General features: G+C 60.6%; 1 protein-coding gene across 16 annotated transcripts in view; it reads right to left on the bottom strand.

Moving 5' to 3' along the window:
* Nucleotides 1-18,631, bottom strand: part of TSC2 (TSC complex subunit 2) — a 37,683-nt gene that overhangs the window by 999 nt on the left and 18,053 nt on the right. For 2 of the 16 annotated variants that reach the window (XM_059036375.2, XM_067012828.1), the window contains exons 18-38: nucleotides 18,362-18,468; nucleotides 18,016-18,166; nucleotides 16,402-16,524; nucleotides 15,778-15,912; nucleotides 14,171-14,360; nucleotides 13,220-13,313; nucleotides 12,916-13,018; nucleotides 12,559-12,653; nucleotides 11,282-11,410; nucleotides 9,688-9,852; nucleotides 9,386-9,538; nucleotides 9,135-9,247; nucleotides 8,359-8,574; nucleotides 6,820-7,023; nucleotides 6,031-6,099; nucleotides 4,647-4,777; nucleotides 3,201-3,697; nucleotides 2,860-2,935; nucleotides 2,509-2,595; nucleotides 1,394-1,580; nucleotides 1,054-1,193 (exon numbers count right to left, since the gene is read on the bottom strand). In XM_059036375.2, coding sequence (XP_058892358.1) covers nucleotides 1,054-1,193; nucleotides 1,394-1,580; nucleotides 2,509-2,595; nucleotides 2,860-2,935; nucleotides 3,201-3,697; nucleotides 4,647-4,777; nucleotides 6,031-6,099; nucleotides 6,820-7,023; nucleotides 8,359-8,574; nucleotides 9,135-9,247; nucleotides 9,386-9,538; nucleotides 9,688-9,852; nucleotides 11,282-11,410; nucleotides 12,559-12,653; nucleotides 12,916-13,018; nucleotides 13,220-13,313; nucleotides 14,171-14,360; nucleotides 15,778-15,912; nucleotides 16,402-16,524; nucleotides 18,016-18,166; nucleotides 18,362-18,468 — 3,165 coding nt within the window. The remainder of the gene's footprint in view (nucleotides 1-1,053; nucleotides 1,194-1,393; nucleotides 1,581-2,508; nucleotides 2,596-2,859; nucleotides 2,936-3,200; nucleotides 3,698-4,646; nucleotides 4,778-6,030; nucleotides 6,100-6,819; nucleotides 7,024-8,358; nucleotides 8,575-9,134; nucleotides 9,248-9,385; nucleotides 9,539-9,687; nucleotides 9,853-11,281; nucleotides 11,411-12,558; nucleotides 12,654-12,915; nucleotides 13,019-13,219; nucleotides 13,314-14,170; nucleotides 14,361-15,777; nucleotides 15,913-16,401; nucleotides 16,525-18,015; nucleotides 18,167-18,361; nucleotides 18,469-18,631) is intronic. The other 14 variants (XM_059036377.2, XM_067012829.1, XM_059036378.2 and 11 more) reach the window with 10 other exon arrangements.

Genomic DNA, 18,631 nt, shown 5'->3' with positions numbered 1-18,631 from the left:
CCCCACACTTAGCCCAGGAGGGCAGCGGGCTCATTGGTTAGACGCTCGCTAACTCGGCACATGTCGCCGCCACCTGCACACCCACACTTCCTCTTCACCTGGCCTGGGGGCCACCACCCTGTCACCCCTCTACTGCCTCACCTACAGCCTGCATAAGCCAAACGGGCACACAGCTCCCAATCCCTCCACACTTCCCAGGGCTTCTATGCTGCCCAGCAGACACCTGCCTCACTACCAGCTGAGAGCAGCATGTGGAGCTCTGCAAGTTCCTGGGCTGCCCGGGATGGCACACGGAGCGCACCCACACCTCAGGCCCCTCCAAGGTTTTCTCCCATCCATGTGTGTGTGTGTGCATGTGCCGTCGCCCTCCCCCCACCCCCCCAACAGCTCTACAACACAGGAGGCCCACTTCAGCCTCCCCAGACACTCCTGCCTCTACCAGAGTCTCTGCCCCAAACCCCAGGAAGTCTGTGTTCAGTTACCTCCTCCAAGGCTGCTCAATGCACTCAGAAATAAATCCCAACGCCCCTGAGCACTGACACCTCAGACCCTGGGCTGCGCCAGGCACCTGCCCACTTGGCCTTGCAGCTCATCCACATGTGGCCACCCTGTGACAAGCCACCTGCACTGAGCCCGCCTCCTCCCCGCGGGACCTCAAGCCCCAGCGACCTCCTCTAGGAAAGGGGGTGATACCAGGCCCAGCCCAACCACTGAGCGACATGAGGGACGGACTGGGGGACAGGGCTCAGGGCTGTTACAAGCAAACGCTGCGTACCCGCCACCTGCCATGCACCCGCCAAGCAGAGTCACACAAAACCCACGGCAGCACATGGCTCCAAGAGGAAACCAACGGGTGTTGTCCTCATCACAGAAGAGGACATGGCCAAGGTGGGGGCCCGCCACCTCAGGGGAGTACACAAGCAGGTCGTGATGTCACCAACGCTGACCCAGCGGAGCTCGCTATCTCTGTTCAACACACAGAGATTGCGGCTTCCAGCCTGGGGGCCTGGGGTCCAGATCCACGCCCACCTGCCCTGAGGGCCCCTTGCTCACTTTGATGGTGCCGAGCTTGAAGTCCTCGCCAGAGTCATTGTAGACAATGGACACGAAGTCGTTGCCCAGGTGGCGCTTCTTGTCACAGCGGTGCTTGTCTACGTCCTTGGTGGGCATCAGGGTGGCAATGTGGAAGACAGCTGCAGGGCGGAGCGGAGCTGAGTGGGGTGGCACCAACCCAGGCAGGGTGCCAGTGAGGGCTCCTCAGGCTGAGGCTGGGGGCCAGGACAAGTGGCAGTGGGTGCAGCCCTCAGTGCCCCTGAGAGGAGGGCTAGGTTTCTCCGGAGGCTCCTGAGGGCCCGCAGGAGCCAGGAGGAGGCAGGCAGGGGAGGACACACACCTTGCATGATGTCGTCATGCCAGCAGTAGGTGAACTGGCCGTCCTCGCCGCACACGTCCAGGCCGCCCAGGTACACCTTGTCTGGCTGGCAGTCCTTGAGCTCGATGAGCTTGCCCAGCCCCGTCAGGAACTCTGTGTACCTGTAGGAGCCGTGCTCATTGGACAGGATGGCGAGCTCACTGTTGCTCTGCAGGGAGACAAGTGGGGCACGGTGGCACATGCTCCCAGGCCACCCCCCAGCCACCTGCTGTCCCTTGCTGACTCTCAGGACCCCAAGGGCTTGTTGCTGCTGGGGACCCAGGGGCAGGGTGACTGGTGTGGCTGGGTAGACAGCCCCACTTCTGCCATCGACCCGACTCAGGGCGAGGAAGCTTCAGGGTGGGGCAGCTTCATTCCCGTCGTTGCCCAGGTGTGTCACCCCGCTCCCCAACTCTCGTAACTAGCCTGTCACTAAACTGGGCCAGCTTAGCTTCAGAACACACCCAGAGCCCTCGGTACCCCTCTGTCCCCGCTCCTCCAACGTGCCTCTCACTCCACCCACTGCCCCACCTCTGCCAGTTCTCAGCTTCAGCCAGAGGGTGCTTTTGAGACTCAGGTATAGTCAACTTGAACCCTTCGCTTGGAACCACCTGAGGCCCTCCCGTCTCACTGGGTGCTGTCCGAGTTCCCGCCACAGCCCCACTGCTTCCCGCCCCCACCGCCCACTCCCCGCCCGGCACCCCTCCCCTCTGCACGGACCCTGGAGCGCACTATGCTGCCCCCACCTGCATGCGCGCTCGCCTCCCTCACTTCTTCCACGTCTGCACTCCATGTCACTTCCCTTGGATCAGCGACATGAAAAGCGTGCCGCTCTCACCTGCGCAGGCTCCCTGGACCTGCCACCTCCTCCTCCTCGGTCCTCGCCACTCCGTGCACCACGTGCTCACACACTACCTGTCACTCTCACTCCTGGGTACCTGGCACGGAGCTCAATGGGCACCCGACACTCCAGCGGCCCTGCAGTGACCAAGCTCTGCAGAGGACAAGGGCCCAGACCCCCACCCCCACCCCTGGTGGGGTGGCCGCCCGGCTCTGCCCAGCATGCAGGCTGGCCCCTGCCAGCCTGGCAGCCTCACCTGGCCTTCTCCCACGTACAGGACGGCAATCTTGTGTGTGTCATACGATGGGATCTGGTCAAGAAGCTGCACTGACCGCTCAAAAGACTGTAGCCAGAGAGCCCTGCCTGAGCCCAGGGCAGAGGCTGTCCCCTACCACCAGCCCTACCCAGCAAGCCCCAGCCCAATGCCTATCCAGGAGAGGCCTCTCCTCACGCAGGCAGGTTACCGCAGGCTGCCGTGGGGACCTGAGGCCGTAGCCCTCCACGAGCCTGGGCTATAGCCCCCACTGCCCAGCTCTGGGGAATCATCCCACTGTGCACCCCCAGCCAGGCTCCAGGGGGACCCTGAGGGGAGAGAGGGCCCACCTACCTCATTGGGCAAAAGGATTGGCTTGTTGGACTCATCACCGAAGAAAGGTGAGTGGTAGAGCTGCAGGAACACAAAGCTGCAGGGGAAAGAGCAATGATGGGGGCTGGGCTTGGAGCTACACGCCCAGGGCCAGGGTCTCAGTCAATACGGTCACAGCCCATGTGGAGAGCAGCAGGGCCCGAGCCTCATCACCCAAGGAGCTACCCTCTCCTGTGGCTCTGACCAGCCACGGGGCAGAGGATGTGCAGACCTGTACCCCAGCCTGCTCTGCCCTGGGCCCCTCAGGTACCACGCCCCCACAGGGAACACCCAGGCACTCCCACCAGGAGGACGAGGCTCACCTGGGGTTGATACCTGGCACCTTCTCGGTATTGGAGGTCCCAGCTCTGCTCCTGAAGGCATCCCTCTCCACCCTCTTGCCCCTGCGTGATGGGGCTGAATCAGAGATAGTGTAGCCTCGAGGCCGTAGCCCACTGGGGGAGCGGGGACAGCTGGAAGGCAAGGGACCCTCAGGCTGGGTGGGACCCTGGCCCTGGCTCTCTTCGCCTGGGGCTGACCAGGCAGCACCTTCCCTGTCCAGGATCCCTGACTGTGACCGGGCCTTGGCTTCAGGGCTCAGCCGGCCAACATCAGCCTTGTCCCCAGGGTCCCCAAGGATGTCCTGCAGGGTCTGTAGTTCAGGCGATGAACTTGACTTGCTCAGGGGCTGTGAGGGCTGGAAGGCAAGCTCCACAGAGGGCCGGGAGCCCTCAGAGATGGCCCGCTCGATGGGAATCCCCCCAGCAGCCAACTCCTCGGCGTGGAATGACTTCTCCTCCTGGCTGGAGGTCGAAGATGACTGCAAAGAGTGTATCCAAAGAAAATCTTCATCAAGAGGCACCACTGAGGGGACTTCCCTAGTGGCACAGTGGCTAAGAATCCACCTGCTAATGCAGGGTACAGTTTTGAGCCCTCGTCTGGGAAGATCCCACACGCTGCTGAGCAACTAAGCCGGTGCGCCAAAACTACTGAGTCTGTGTTCTAGAGCCTGCGAGCCACAACTACTGAAGCTCACGCGCCTAGAGCCCGTGCTCCACAGCAAGAGAAGCCACCACATCAAGAAGAGTCAGGGCTCTGAACCCAGAGGGCGCACCTCAACGAAGAGTAGCCCCCGCTCACCGCAACTAGAGAAAAGCCCATGCACGGCAACGAAGACCCAACACAGCCAAAAATAAATTTTAAAAAAAAGACAACAATGAAAATTCAATATAATAAAGAAAAAAGAGGCACCACTGACCCCACCTGGAGGCAACAAGGCCCCACCCGTCCTCCAGCCCAGGGCCATGGAGCTACCCAGCACTGAACTGATGGTCCCCCCATCCCCCGAAAGCACCTCCCTGGGCCCCACGCTCAGCAGAGGAGACAAGAGCCCCACAGACTAAAGGATACCAGAAATGAGAAGCTACATCCCTGGGTAGACCACTGGAAAACCCCACACTGTCTTACAGCAGGGACTTGGTAGAACATCTAGCCGTTTTTTTAAATAAAAAAAGGCAAGGGGATGGGGTGGGGGAGGGACAGTGGAAGAACTTTCTACAGTTCAGAGCAAATCAGTGATGTGCCACAAAACTTAAGGTGGAGGTCCCGCACCTGCCTCCACCCCCGCCTCAGCCCCCGCCTCCCACCCGACCCCCCCCTCCCTCTCAGTAGCTGGGCTTGAGGTCTACAGGCCCACCTGGCCATGGAGGTCCAGATGGCAAGCACTGACAGGGACCCTCAGGCTGGCTCTGGTCCCCGGCTGCACTCACCCTGCTGAAAGCTTCAGCGTGCCGATAGTGCCCGACTGTGCCTAGGGTTGCCTCAAAGTCTTCCAGTTCAGGGGGCTCCACTGGCAAACTAGCCTCGCCTGGACTTCCCTCCTCCAAAACTACCGCAGAGTCTGGAAAGACACACACGGTGCTGCTGGGTGCCGGCCCGGCCGCCAGGAGCTCACGTGGCCTCAGGGGTACCAGCTTTTCCCCCACGAGAGGGCACAGAGGCCCCCCAGCAGGGGACCCCCTCCCATCGAGCCAGCTGGAGGAGGGCACTCTTGAGTACCCTGGGTGTGAGCCCTAACATAGGGTGTCTCCTACATGGGCTCCCAGGGGTCAGGATGAGAGGACATTTGGCTCCTCTAGTCCACACCCACCCACCCCAGTGTCCACAGAAGCCACCTCTGCTCCTTCAGCAAGGCAGGTGGGCAAGGGCAGGCCAGACCCCCATGAGGAAGCCCCCTCCCTGCCTGAGACAGGGCCTCAGCTAAGGAGGAAGGCATGCCTACACCAGCCCTCAGGAACTGGGGAGAAACCAGAGCTCCTCCCTGCTTGGCCCCAGTCGAAAGACTGCAGTGGTAAAGTCCCTGTGTGGGAACACAGGCTCGGGAGCCATTCTGGAGAGTGGAGGCTCGCCTTCCGAGTCCAGACCGACTCCGAGCTGGGCGCACTTAGGAGAGCATGACGGCTCCAAGCCGCGTTTCTTGTGCCAGCGCCAGGGCGAGGGGGGTGAGAAGAAGCAACCGAATTAGCACCACCTGCACGCAGCCCCATACACGCGCAGTCCATTAGCCGCCCATGAGAGCCCCTCTGCCACTGCAAGCTCCTAGCTGGCTCCTGCCCATGCAGTAGGGCCTAGGTGGCTGGAGCCCCGAGCAGGCCACACCCTCCCTGCCGGGGCCTAGGAGCCATGGGCCAGAAGCCAGTCTGCAAGGCCCTCGGCCAGTCTACTATGAAAGGCAAATACGTCCCAATTTGTGAGTTCACGAAGCCAGTCAGACCACCAGAGGCCGGGTCAGGGGCAGCTCGGCCGAGCCCCAGAGCCAGGCTCGCACCCCAAAAGCTATCCTCTGTCGGCCTCTGGGGTTCAGTTGCCCAAGGTCACCTCCTCAGGCCTGAAGAAAGGGCTGGGAGGGCCTGTCTGGCTCAGGAACAGAGCTCAGCCATGAAAGCGCAAGACAGCGGGGGTTCCCGCTGGTAAAGCAAACACATTCGGCACCCAACATCCTCATGCGAGCCAGGGCCCTGCACCCAGAGGGCGACAAGAGGCTGAGGTGCCATCATGGAGGGGTGAGCGGATGAGGGATGATGAGTCAGCATCTAGGGGGCAGAGTTGTGCTCTTCAGCAAACACTGCTTTCCTTAAAGAGACACACGAATACCTGCCCAGGAAATGCTCCTGTGCAGCTTTCCTTGGCAACTGGACTGGTACAGGGAGGAGAAAGAGGCCACTGCAAGGGAAACCGTGAGCGACCAGTCAGCAGAAGGAGAGGCTATGCATAGGTCGAGCAGAGAGGACAGACACCACTAGTCCTGCACAGACCCAGAGCCTGGAGAAAGAGAGGGGAGGGCCAGCGATCGGCTGGAGGGGCGGGTGTGGCACACACGGGTCCCAGCTCTCCAAGCTGACTGAGCGGACATCTGGCGGAAGGAGTGCATCCCTCCTTCTCGTGAGTAGAGGTCCTCGGCCTCTAGGTGTCTGTCATCTGGCCACAGGGAAGGCCGGGGGTTGAAGGACAGCACGGGCCCAGCTGTGCAGGGCCATGAGAGCGCAGGCAGGCGCAGGCAGGCTCAGGTGTGCTCGGCACATCCAAACCCAAACCCAAACCCAAACCCAAGCAGAAGTGCGGTGGCCTCCTGGAAACCTTGGCACCGGGCACCCCGAGGAGGGTGCAGAACCAAGGCCTCACCTGGCCCTGCCCATGTTCACCCCATGAGTAGGGACAGCTGAGCAGGGCCTCGAGCTCACTGATTCATGGTACCACGCCTCCAAAGAAGAAGGTCGCCCCTGCAGGAGCAGTCCCCACTCTCTGGAGATGGGTGTCCCCCCCATGGCCAGCCTTCTTCTCCCAATGCCTGAGGCTGGCAGCACCAAGAAGGCTCAGGACCCCATCCCAAGCGCATCTGCCATCAGACAGGGCACACCAGATGGGCGAGAGGCCAGCGCTCACCTGTGTTAGAGCGTGGGGGTGGGGGGGGCTTGGCTGAGCCGGCCGCCGGCACCGACAGCGACTTGTACAGGGCCGTGTCGCGACGCTCCTTGAAGCGCTCGGCGGCCATTAGGGCATTGGACAGCTCCTGCAGGGGCGTGTTGTTGATGTCCGAGGAGAAGGGACTGAGTGGGTTCTCCAGGCTCATCAGCCAGCTGGTGTTCCCTGCAGAGAGGCAGCCAGCACCCTCCAGGGCTCAGGCCCAGCACATCCAAACAGCCATCCCCTCCCAGCCCTCCCCGGGCAGCCCCAGCCACACTGGCCTTTAGGGAACATGCCTCGTGCTCCACCAGGGAGTGACAGTGGGGGGATCAGGCAAGGCACGCCCCTGGCCTTGCCCTGACGCTCCCACCCCCAGTCCCCCTGCCCCGGGCCCTGAGGTCAGCGCAGTCACCAGTGGTTACTCGCCTCAGTGACAAGCATGAGGGGCCATTAGCTCACAGCACCTGCTGCCCCAGGGCAGTTCCCATACTCAGGACAGGCTCAGCCAGGCTCAGGGCCAGAGGGGGAGCAGCCAAGGCAACTCACCGCAGCAGACTCCTCCCCAAAGGGGGGTTCTGGGTGGGGCCCAGAGAGGCTTCTGGGCTCTGTCCACTCTCCCTTCCAGGCCCAGAGGACCACGCTTGGACTCGACCTTCCTCACTGAGCAGCCTCACATCCCAGCATCTCACCTGACCTCAGTCCACCTCCTCCCAGCCCCCCTGGTTTCCTGCCTCCCCCACGGCCATTCCCTCACAGGAACCGGGAGGACTGGGCTAACACACATGAGGAGCCTCTCCCTGCCCTGACCCCCATGGCCCCACTGCCCAGCACGCAAGGCCTCCATGGGGCCAACACCCCATCCCTCTCCTCACCACTCGGTCACCACTGGCCCCACACGGCACCTGAGATGCTTCCCAGGCTCTGGGCCTTGGCTGAAATGCCCCTGTGGTGGGCTGAGTTGTGTCCCCCCAAATTCACGTGCTGGAGCCCTAACCTCTGGGACCTCAGAAAATGACTGCATTTGGAAACAGGCTCTTTAAAGCGGTGATTAAGGTAAAATAAGATCGCACGGATGGACCCTAATCCATTCTGACCGGTGTCCTTAAAACAAGATTAAGGCACAGAGGGACGACCGCGTGAGGATGCAGTGAGGAGACGGCCGTCTAAAAGCCAAGGAGAGAGGCCATAGGAGAAACAAGCCTTGCCAACACCCTAACCTTGCACTTCCAGGCTCCAGGACTGGGAGGAAATAAATTCTGTTGTTTAAGCTGCCCAGTCTGTGGTGCTTCGTTATGGCAGCCTAAGCAGACCAGGACAGACCCTCTCCTCACTTAGCCATGGGACCTCCCCTCACTGTTCCTTTCTGGGGACTCGGCTCAAAAGTCACCTCCCAATTGCTCCCGTGGCCCAGTCTACCTGCCACTGGCTCCTGTGTGTCCAGAGCCTTTATGTAACCATCCCACACTATGGGCTGACAGCGGCCCAGGCCAGCTGAGCGCAGGTCCACCCCCGGGGTACCTGTGGGTCTCCGGACCAAGATCTCTGCCCAGCCCTGGGTCAGCAGGGGGACGTAAGCCGCCAGGTTTGTCTTCTCCTTCTGCGCCGGGAGCTGGGTGCTGGCTGAGGCCTTCTCGGGCTTGCTGGCTGGAGCAGTCTGTGAGCCTGGGCAAGCGGGGCTGCCAGGAAAGTGGGAGGCTGGAGCATCCAAGGCACCAACTCGAAGACCATGGCCCCCTGAGGAGGAGAGCAGGAGGACTGGTGACTACCACCGTCCAGTGGAAAAGCCACTGGCAAGGCCTGGTTGCTCCACCTGGGGCCTGGGCTGGCCAAGCCCTGAGCTGGCCAAGCCCTGAGCTAGTGCCCAGAGGCAGCTCGGCCATTCCTAGGCATGGCCCTCTTCCAATGTCAGTGTCGGCCTTGGTGGACCCAGGGCAGCAGGAAGGGCCCCCATCACCTGCCCCATAGTCAGACCATGGCTCATTTCAGCTACAGCAGAGTAAAAAGCTCTAGGGGTGAGCTGGGCTGAGGGCCAGGGCTGCTGAGGGCTCATAAGAAACACTGACCACAAGAACAGGTCCCCAGTGGCAAGGCGGCTTTGTGCACAAAATGACATGACAAAGGTCATGTCCCCCCCACCCCAACCCCATGACGAGGGCTCACAGACAGCACTCTAGTTATTCAGAAACTGGAGCAGGCCTAAAGCCAGCCACCTTGATCCTCAGCTCCCAGGACCTTCCTGAGCAAAGGGACTCGCAGAGGCACCCAGGAGGGAGGCAGGGTGGGCAGAGGCTCACCAGACATGGAGCGGACCCGGTCCCGGGCTCCACGGCACACCTGTTGCCCAGCCTGGGACTCCAGCTTGGCTGGTGCCTCCTTTGTCTGTCTCACGTGCACACTGGGATCAGAGCTGAGGACAGAAGGGTCCCCACAGAGCGTGACCAAGGTATTCCATGGGCTCCAGGCCAGCATGACACTATCGCATGCAGGCCTGGGCTCAGGACAGCCACCATCAAGGCCAGGCAGGCAGGGGCAGAAAGGTGGTCACCTCAACTCCGGGACGCCCTGCAGCTCTCCTGAGTCCAGGCCCAGCAGAGATCGGGTCCCAGTCCCCACGCTCGTCGTCACGGTGACAAGCTTGTTCCCAACCAGCCAGGTTTTGGTCCTGCCACCCGCCAGGAGGAACTCTCCCACGGGGGACCTGAAAGCACATGAGTGTCGGTCAATAACTTGCCTGCAGGAAGGAGCCCAATGTGCCACTCCTGCTGCCCCTTTGACCAAGTGCAATCACAGAAAAAAAGCTAGGCCCTGCCCTCTGGCCCTGCCCCAGTCCTGGAGCCCAACTCGCACCTCTTGGGGACTGCCGTGAAGTTGGAGAACACGTATCTGGCCATCATGTCCAGACACGTCTCTGTGAGCTCCAGGTGGAGATTTTTCAAGTTGTCGTCAGCCTGGGCCATTGAGTTCTCATCTGCAGACCCCAAGCTGGCACTCGTGAGAGATGTCTGGATCCTGCTGGAGGGAGGAGCCACGGCAAGGTCAGGGTGCCAGGTGGGGGCCAAGCCATCTACCACCGGGGCCAAAGCTCAAGGCATGCAGGTGCTGAGAGGGCTGCACTCAGAAAGACCCACCAGGGCGTGTGGCCAGTCGAGCCACAGCTTGGCAAACCGAGTGGACACACCATCCCAGGGGGAGGGCAGATGGGCTCATGGGACAGACCCAGGCCCGCTCATCGGAGCAGAGGCTTAGGAGATGGGGAAAGACAGGCTGTCCCCTCACCGAAGCGCAGAAGAGTCAGGTGATGGCTTTGTGGCAGAACAGTGTAGTCATGCAGAGACATGGAGACCACAGGACGCACAGACAAAGATTGCATTCTGCCCACAGGGCCACCTCCCATGGAGGACAGGAAGGGTCTGGGCTTCGTGTGAGGCTCTTCACCCACACACTTGGGCTGCCCTGGCCCTGCCCCAGTGACCAGGAGGAGGGGCTTGTGCAGGTTTCACTCTTGATACAAATTTCATACTCCCTTTGCCAAGTTTTGCTCATGACAAAGAATTTGTTGGAAAAGAGCTGAAAGGGGAGCCTCACTGACCACTCCCCAACCCCAGCTCCCCCCGAAGTCAAACCCCACTTGGTGGAAGCCAGCCTGAGACTGGAACCCCAGCCAGGAGTCAGCAAGGGGGTGGGTCTCCAAGCTGTGGGACGCTGAGGCCTGAAGGAGCTTCCAGGTGAGGAGACAGTGCAGCCTGGCCTGTCGGCACGAAGCAATAACCCCCCCACCCAGAGCCCACAACTGCACCCGGACACAGCAGGGAGAAGTGATGAGACTGCACCCCTGGAGAGGCCAAGCCTCCCCTGTCCGGCCTCTCGCAGGCTGGCCCCCAGCCCATCGCCCTACACAAAAGCCCCCATTCCCTCTCAGCTACAACAGAAAACACCTTTTCTAGAAAAAAAGCTCAAGAAGAAAGTCCACTAAAGAGGATATGAAAGAAAAGCCGAACCCTGGAGAGTGTGTCCCCACCTGACCTGCATGGGCGCTGCTTTCATTTGCAAAGGCCCCTGACCTCCAGGGACAGGCCTGTGGGCGCTGCCACTGGACACCCTCGATCTCACGGTGGTCACCCTGCTTTAGGCTCCCAGGCCGGCCTCTGAGGATGCTGTGCAGCCAGCCCGCGCCCATACGAGCCTTGGTGACAGAATGCAACCTTTCCACCCCTCTCCACCAGGTTCCCCGGGCCCAAGGGCAGGGCTTGGCAGGACGGGCCCCTGCGGCCCGAGGGCTGCCACTTGGGCTCTCCTCCAGCTCTGGCCAGGGAGGGCGTGGGCAGGAGATGAGGTCATGCAAGCAGCCCCATGCACCGCCACCCGGGTGCTCCCGCCTGGCAGCGCCACTTCACGGGCCAAGCTCCAGGGTCTGAGCCCCCCACCCAACAAAGCCCACTACCTGCGGACCACATGTTCAGACACACTGATGCTGCGGCACCGGAAGGCATCGGCTGCAGAGCTCTCCTTGAATTCTTTCACGGGTGGAGAGTTATTCAAGCCTTGTTTGGGGGGTCTGGCTATCCTCAAACTACCAGGTGAGGAAGGAAGGCCCAAGCCCCAGAGAGCCCAGCTCCCGGGAGGGGAAAACAAGCCATTGGAGGGATGAGGAGGAAAGGTCACAGGCCACAGGGTCAGGATGGAGAGCCCGCGGGTGAGATGAACAAAAAACCATGCCAGAGGCCAGTTAGCAGGGGGAAGAAACAGAAAACAAAAATGCATGAAAATACATCTTGTAAACATGACAGAAAAAGTAAGGTTTCACGCATGATACCAAAACAAAGAACATTAGTGCAAACTAAACGTGTGTGGACCGCACCGCACGGCAGATTCCAGGCTGTGCTGACCAGACGTCCCACCCACCCGCTCGGGACCAGGCGCTGAGGCCCTGAAGGTCACAGCTCAAAAAGAGGTCAGTTCTTAGCTCAAGGCCCCGGCCCCCAGCCACCAGGACCTTGAGAGAACAGCTTCTGACTTAGGTCACACTGACGCGGTCATTCTGGAAAATGCCGTATTCCCACCTAGGGAAAGCCAAAAAAGCTTGGACGGGAAGGTGGGGGACAGGAAAGGGGGCAGCCGTTCAAATGAAATGCAAACAAAAACACAAGGCCTAGCACGGCTCTTCTCAGATTTGGCAAAAGCGGCTGTGATGAAGAAGAGCATGTCCCCCATTAGCAATGGGCTGGGCGAGAGCTCGGGGGGACAGGCCACCCTGGCCCGAGGCTGGGCATCTGTGGACCCTGGATCCTCCCATCCAGGCCAGGTGTTTGGCTTCTCAGGAGTCAGCTGCCCTGATGCAACCCTGGGCTTGTTCAGCAGAGTCAGTCCCAAAACCTGACGCCCTAGAACTAGCACCTCAATCTCCAACTCAGCAAATCTGTACTCGCCTGTCACCCAGGCAGGACTGGCCACAACCCAGCACGCAGGCTTCACAACACCGCAGGCCACAGCAACCCGCTTGCTGAGGAGCAGCGCTGGCCTCTCCAGCCATGTGTGGGGCGTTCGCAGCCTTCTCAGGCCCCGCCCTGCTTCACAACCCCAGGGCATCTTGGAGCCCAGCACGGTCTGCGCAAGGCACGCCCTCAGCCCCAACCGGTACGCACCATGCCGGCCACAGGCCACAGCTTGCGGGCCTGCCCTGCCCCACTGACACCAGGCCCGCCCACGCAGGCCCCGCACCTCTTGGGCCTCTCGTTGAGACTGGTGCTCCGTGCTCTAAAGCTGTCCTTTTCAGGGGTGTCATCAAAAGACAGGAGAACGTTGGAGCGCAGACCCTGGCAGAGTGGAGCAGACCTGAGCCGCAGGCCAGAAGGCAGTGGCCCTCCAGGCACCCACAGGCTTCTTCCCTCCACACCTGCCAGCCCAGGTACACTGTGAGCCTGGGATGAGCTACAGGCCCAGGACAAGGGCGGCAGAATTGTGTCCCAGCGGCGCCCCACCTCTCTCTCCCCTGCCCGTCACCCTGATCCAGCCATGGTGAGCCAGCGGCAAAGCAGGTCCCAGCCCTAACAAGGGACACGGTCTCCACTGGCTTACCTTAGTGATATAAGGAACAAAATCTTTCCGGAAGGGCAGGCGGCACCTAATGAACCACATGGCTATGACGTGATGGGCCAGGCACACAATGTACTGATTGAACCTGTGACAAGAAGAAAAGATAAGTGCTGGAGGTCCGGCGTGGCACCCGAGGGAAATGAGCCAGGAGCTAGGGGTGCAGATCAGAGGTGCTATGGCCACAGGGAGCCTGTGTGGCTTTCTACTCCAAGAGGCCTGGCCTCCAGCTGGCCTGGGCCACAACCACAGACCTGTGGGTCTCACAGGGATACAAGGCAGAACTTACTTGGAGGGGTTGGTATACGGCAGGGAGATGGCAAACACACTGGCGTACTGCTCTGCTGCGAAGTTCCTGTAGAGGTGAGGCAGCCTGGCCAGAGCTGCAACACCAGGAGACAGCCAGTGAGGGAGCCCAGACGGGCCTGGCAAAGACGGGCCCATGGCCACAGCAGGGCAGGGGTTGCCAGAGTCCTGTGCTATGCGTCTAAAAAGCCAGTGCAGCTACTCTGACCCAAGAGGACGGCAAAGCAGTGAAGGTCACAACCCACCCAAACAGGACCTTCCCCTGTCCCTGGGCCTTGGCTCTCTACTCCAAGGGCTGGCAAACTATGGTTCCCAGGCTCAATCCAGCCAGTGGCCTCACTTTATGACCTGTGAGCCAAGAATAGTTTCTACCTTTTCAAAAAGTTGTAAGAAAAAGAACAGGTAGCCAAGGCATACCACATGTGGCCCTTTACAGAAGCAAAGCCCTGCCCTGCTCCTGTTGTCCACACGCCTGAGGGCCTGCTGAGGGCCAGACATGCATGAGGTACTAGGAAAGAAGGGGCAAGCGGGGCACCCGAAGCTCCTGGATGTCACAACCTGAGGGGTGAGCAGAGCCCCTCCAAGTTGTAGTGTGTGCTGAGGGGGGACAGAGAGGAGGCTCTAAGAGCCAGGCCGAGTAGGGACCAAGGTCAGGCAACAAGAGGCTTCTGTGCCATTTAAACTGACACTGAGGGGAGGAAAGAAGCCAGCCACTCGAAGGCCAAGAAGGAAAGCGTTCAAAGCAGAGGGGCAGAAGGTACAAAGGCCCTGAGGCAGCAAAGGGTGGCCCACGGAGCACAGCGTGCCTACAGGCAGCCAAGGTGAGGTCTGAGAAGGCAGCACGAGTTATTTCAGGCAAGGCGCAGCCCCAAACTCAAGGTCCACCTCACTCACACACACCCAGATACACACATGCGAAGCCACAGATGCTTACTCGACAGGAACTCGAGGAGTGGAATGGCCATGCTGGCCGTGGCTGAGATGTGTGTGAGCTTCACGACCAGGACAGGCAGCGCCTTGATGATGATGTCAGGCATCTCCACGCTGCAGATGGCCAGGGCCACCACGCACTGGCTGGCGCAACGGTAGATGAGGCCTTGCTCCAGGCAGTACACCATCTCCCGCTGTGGGACAACACGGATGCCTCAGACCAGGCCCACAACAGGCTGGCCCTCTGTGCCCCGCCCCTGCCCATAGAGAGCTGTTCTGGTGAGCCAGGGCCTGGTCTCCCCTCTCCCACTCCAGAATGTTCTATAGAGGAGAAGACCAAGACTCAAAAAGGCCAAGTGCCTTATCCCAGGTCTCAGGCTCCTAAGTGGCAGAGCCACCAGCAGCTGACCCCACCTGAGCCAAGGGGACAGCAGGGCTGCTCTGGTCAAGGTCTTCCTGACACCTTCCCACACACCCACAGAGGGGGGGGTCCCAGGTCCCCAGCCTACCCTGGAGCCAGGACAGGCTGGGCTCATCACCCCCTTGGTTCTGGAATCCCCAATGGACTGGCCTTTTGGCAAGGGGAGGATCTGCCTAACACAGCAAGGCCGCCAGGCTCACACCAACCCTGGGTAAAGTCCCCCATGAAGATGGCTCAGCTGTGCCCAGCAGGAGACAAGTGCCATCTCAGGCCACAGCCTCGGGACAAACCACCTGGTAGCTTAAGGCCCTGTGGATGATTCTGATTTCCTGCAGCCAGCCCCACACCTCGGAAACACTTTGGGCCTTGAGGGTTCTCAGGGAACCTTCAGCCCAGTGTGGCCAGCTTTGGAGCACAGCCAGTGAGAACCAGACCAGGCCACACAGGAGGAACTGGAGCTCACACTCACCCCAGGAGTCGGGGTGGGCAGTGAGGTCGGGGATGGCAAGTCAAGTGTGAGTTTCCAACAGCACTTTGGTCAAGAGCATGGGCTCATCGCCCAAACAGGACTGAGTCTGACTTTAGGCCTCTCACCTTGCTGTGACCTTGAGTGGGCTACCTGACCTCCCTAAAACTTCTGTTCCCTGATTGATGAGGGCAGAGTGACAAAAGTATCAGGAATTTAAAGAGAAAGTAAAGGTGACGGCTCACTGCAGGCCTCCCACCCAGCAGTGAATTAAGAAAACAGGCATTACTGCGTGTGCTTTTTGCACCTGATGACAGCTGGAGGTAGGTGGTGGGGCCGCCCTCTGCCCAGCTGCTCTGCCTCTCAAAACAGGCTCGGCGCCACCAAGCGGCTCAGCACCTATCCTAAAGCTGTAGCACAAGCCAGGCAATGCTCCTTAGAAAGAAAATGGCGCTGCATATGTGTGGAGGGGGAATATTCAAGCATTTCATTAAGCCCACTCCTCCCTGAGAGAACTCAGGAGCACCAGCGAGTTCAAACGTCTGCAGCTCCAGGATGGGCCAGCTGGCAGGGGTGCACTGGCCGCATAGGGAAGCAGAACCAGCTGCTCTTGCCCTGGCCCAATAGCCACCCGTTGGGAGGAAAACGCTGGGCCCCTTTGGCTGAAGCAAGCATCCTGGGGACCAGGCTTTCAAAGCTCAACCATCCCTCTCCCATCCGGTACCTGTCTGGTTTTATCCAAGTAGTTATGGTAAGAAATTAATGCGGTCAGCACGGGAACCACAGCGAGATGCAGGTCGGTTCTGGAGAACCCTTCTGGGGTGCTTCGGAGCCGCTCGAGGGTCTTGGGACCTGAAAGCTAACAGCCAAGGGCCAAATGTGAAGCCCTGCCCGGCAGCTGGGTCAAGCTGGGTGGCCAGGGGGCACGGGATGGCCCCTGAGAATGTAGGCCCAGCGGGAGAAGGGGTCAAAGCCCAAGGACCTTCCTACTTCCTGTTCTAGCCAGCAGTCTGCCTTCTCAGAGAAGTGGGAGGCTGCCCACTAATCTGCCAGGGAGACAGACCCCGGCGAGGAGGAGCGGGGGGAAAGGAGTTAAGACCTTGCTCAGTCCTGCAAACTCAAGCCCTTCACTGAGGCCCCCAATCCTCTGCCCGAGAGTTGGGATGGGAGGACAGGCTCCTGGAGGTACCATCTGCACTCCAGCCGGGGTCCGAGCCTCTGAGGGGAAACAAGTTTGTCTCCCAGGCCTGTCTTTCAGAGCTGAGGAACTATGCTGTGGCCCCACCCCACACACAGGCCACGGACCCACTGTGCATGACGCAGGAAAGGTCCGAAGTGGAAGGCGTACCATGGAGCAGAGGGCAGCAGATAGCTGGTCAACACTACACGGGGAGGTGAAGATGAGGACCTTGTAGCGCAGCGACTCGGGCAGCTTGCTGAGCACCAGCTTCAGCACCTTCCAGTCAGTCTCCTGCAGGAACAGGGAAGATGGGGTCTCAGGGTTGGAAGCTTGGTCTGGACAGCAGCGAGGCCTCAGACCTGCTCTCCTGTTCTCCACACAAGCCTGGGCCCTCAGTCCCTGCAGCTCGGGGAGCAGATGCCACTCAGAGAAAGTCAGCCCTGGACGGCAGCTGCTGTCTCCAAACACCAGGCAGGGCAGGAGGCCCAGTGCAGCACCGCCCCTCTCCTCTCAGCAGGACCTAGAACTTCTGCACGCCAGCTCCATCTTCCCTACCTGCCCAACGGTGATCCGAGGATGGCCTACCAAGGGCACTGGACCCAAGGGGCTCTGACGATGCCCACCCAAAGCACAATGAAGGTGGATCTGGAAAGAAGCTACTGTACTAGCTTAAAGAGAAGCAATGGGCTTCCCTGGTGGCACAGTGGTTGAGAGTCCGCCTGCAGATGCAGGGGATACGGGTTCGTGCCCCGGTCTGGGAAGATCCCACATGCCGTGGAGCGGCTGGGCCCATGAGCCATGGCCGCTGGGCCTGTGCGTCCGGAGCCTGTGCTCCACAACGGAAGAGGCCATAACAGTGAGAAGCCCACGTAACGCAAAAAAAAAAAAAAAAAAAGAAAAGCAAGTATTCCTCAACGATCCATGAGCCCAGATACCTGCCACAGGACCAAAGGTGACCCAGAGCCACAGCATTGAGGACAGGGTTGTGGCCTGCACGGACCTTCCCTGGTAAGCCCTCCCAATCTCCACTGGGGCGACCACTGCCCATAAACTACACCATGGCCAGGAGTCCTAAAAGCCTTTCCCCAGATCCCACCTGTGACACGGAGACCTTGAGACTCTCACAGGAAATCGACAAACCCCGGTACCCCCGGGGAACCTGCTACTGCCTCTCCATCCAGCTCTGCTTCCCCACCCATGGCCCCTGGGAGCGCCCCCCCTGCCTATTCCGGGCTGCCCAGCCCCGCCTGCGGCACACTGCTGACCAACCCTCCTCCCTCGTGCCCCACTGGGGAACAAGCCCAAGCTCCTCCACCTCCCGCCACAGGGAACTTACTCCCCTACTTCCAGGCTTTGCTTACTCCTGCCACTGGAATCTTCCTCCCCTTTCAAGACTACCCTCACCTGCCCCTCCCCATGCCCCCAACCAGATGTGACGGCATCCCCCGCTTCGGTCCCGCACAGCCTGTTGGTGCCTCCTCCCAAGGCATACCCCATCCTACAATCCAGTTATTTGTCAATACACCTCACTCTTGTACCAAAACCACCTCCCAGAGGCAGGAACGTCTCCTCAGCTCCACACCCAGCTTCCGGTGATGCACCACACACAGCAGGCGCTCAACACACAGCTACGGAACCGCTGTGAGGCCTTGAGGCAGACAACCTAGAAACAGGCAGCGAACCTCCCAAGGTTGCCAATGCGGGAGAAGAACTGTGGCCCCCGGGCAGCACCAGTCACTGCCTGATCTGACCTAATGCAGCCGGAGGGTCTGACCATCTCACCTGCTTCAAACACTGCAGCAGGACACGGAAGAGCAGGGAGTAGGGCAGCGAGCCGAGCCGCACGGCGGGGCCTGCAGGTGCCGGGCCAGGGGGCCCAGTGGGAGGTGACAGGGGGCCACCAGCCTTCTTCTCAGAGCCCCTCTCTGGCTCCCTGTGGAAGCAAGTGGGAGAAGCATTGAGGCCGGAGCTCCCACTCCACAAGGCTAAGGATGGATGCAGGCCCCAAGCCCCAACCCAGGGCTGTGCTTACGATGCTTCTGGGACCTTCCCTCAGACACAGGACCACCCCAGGGCGGAGGGCAGTGAGCTCCCCACCCCCCACCCGCCCCAGGACCCAGGACCGTACATGTAGTCACAGACGCAGTAGGGGCTGAACCTCACAAGCCCGTCCTTGCTGGGCAGGCCCAGGCGGTGCAGCGAGTCAGCCCGCAGCTGCAGAAGGAAGTCAAAAGCCTGCGGAGAGCGGGAGGCATGGTCAGGAGGCATGGCCCAACAGAGAGAAAGCCGCCACCTGGCCACACAGACCTGCGCAGCTCTTGGGAAAGGCTGCCGCGCTAACAGCAACCACGCCCTGACTTCATCGCAGACGGTAGTGCTGGCGGAGAGGCACAGGCAC

This window comes from Kogia breviceps, chromosome 14, assembly GCF_026419965.1.
Source record: "Kogia breviceps isolate mKogBre1 chromosome 14, mKogBre1 haplotype 1, whole genome shotgun sequence".
NCBI lineage: Eukaryota > Metazoa > Chordata > Mammalia > Artiodactyla > Physeteridae > Kogia > Kogia breviceps.
Note: the sequence above shows the minus strand (reverse complement) of the source record. Positions and strands in the feature narration are given on the sequence as shown.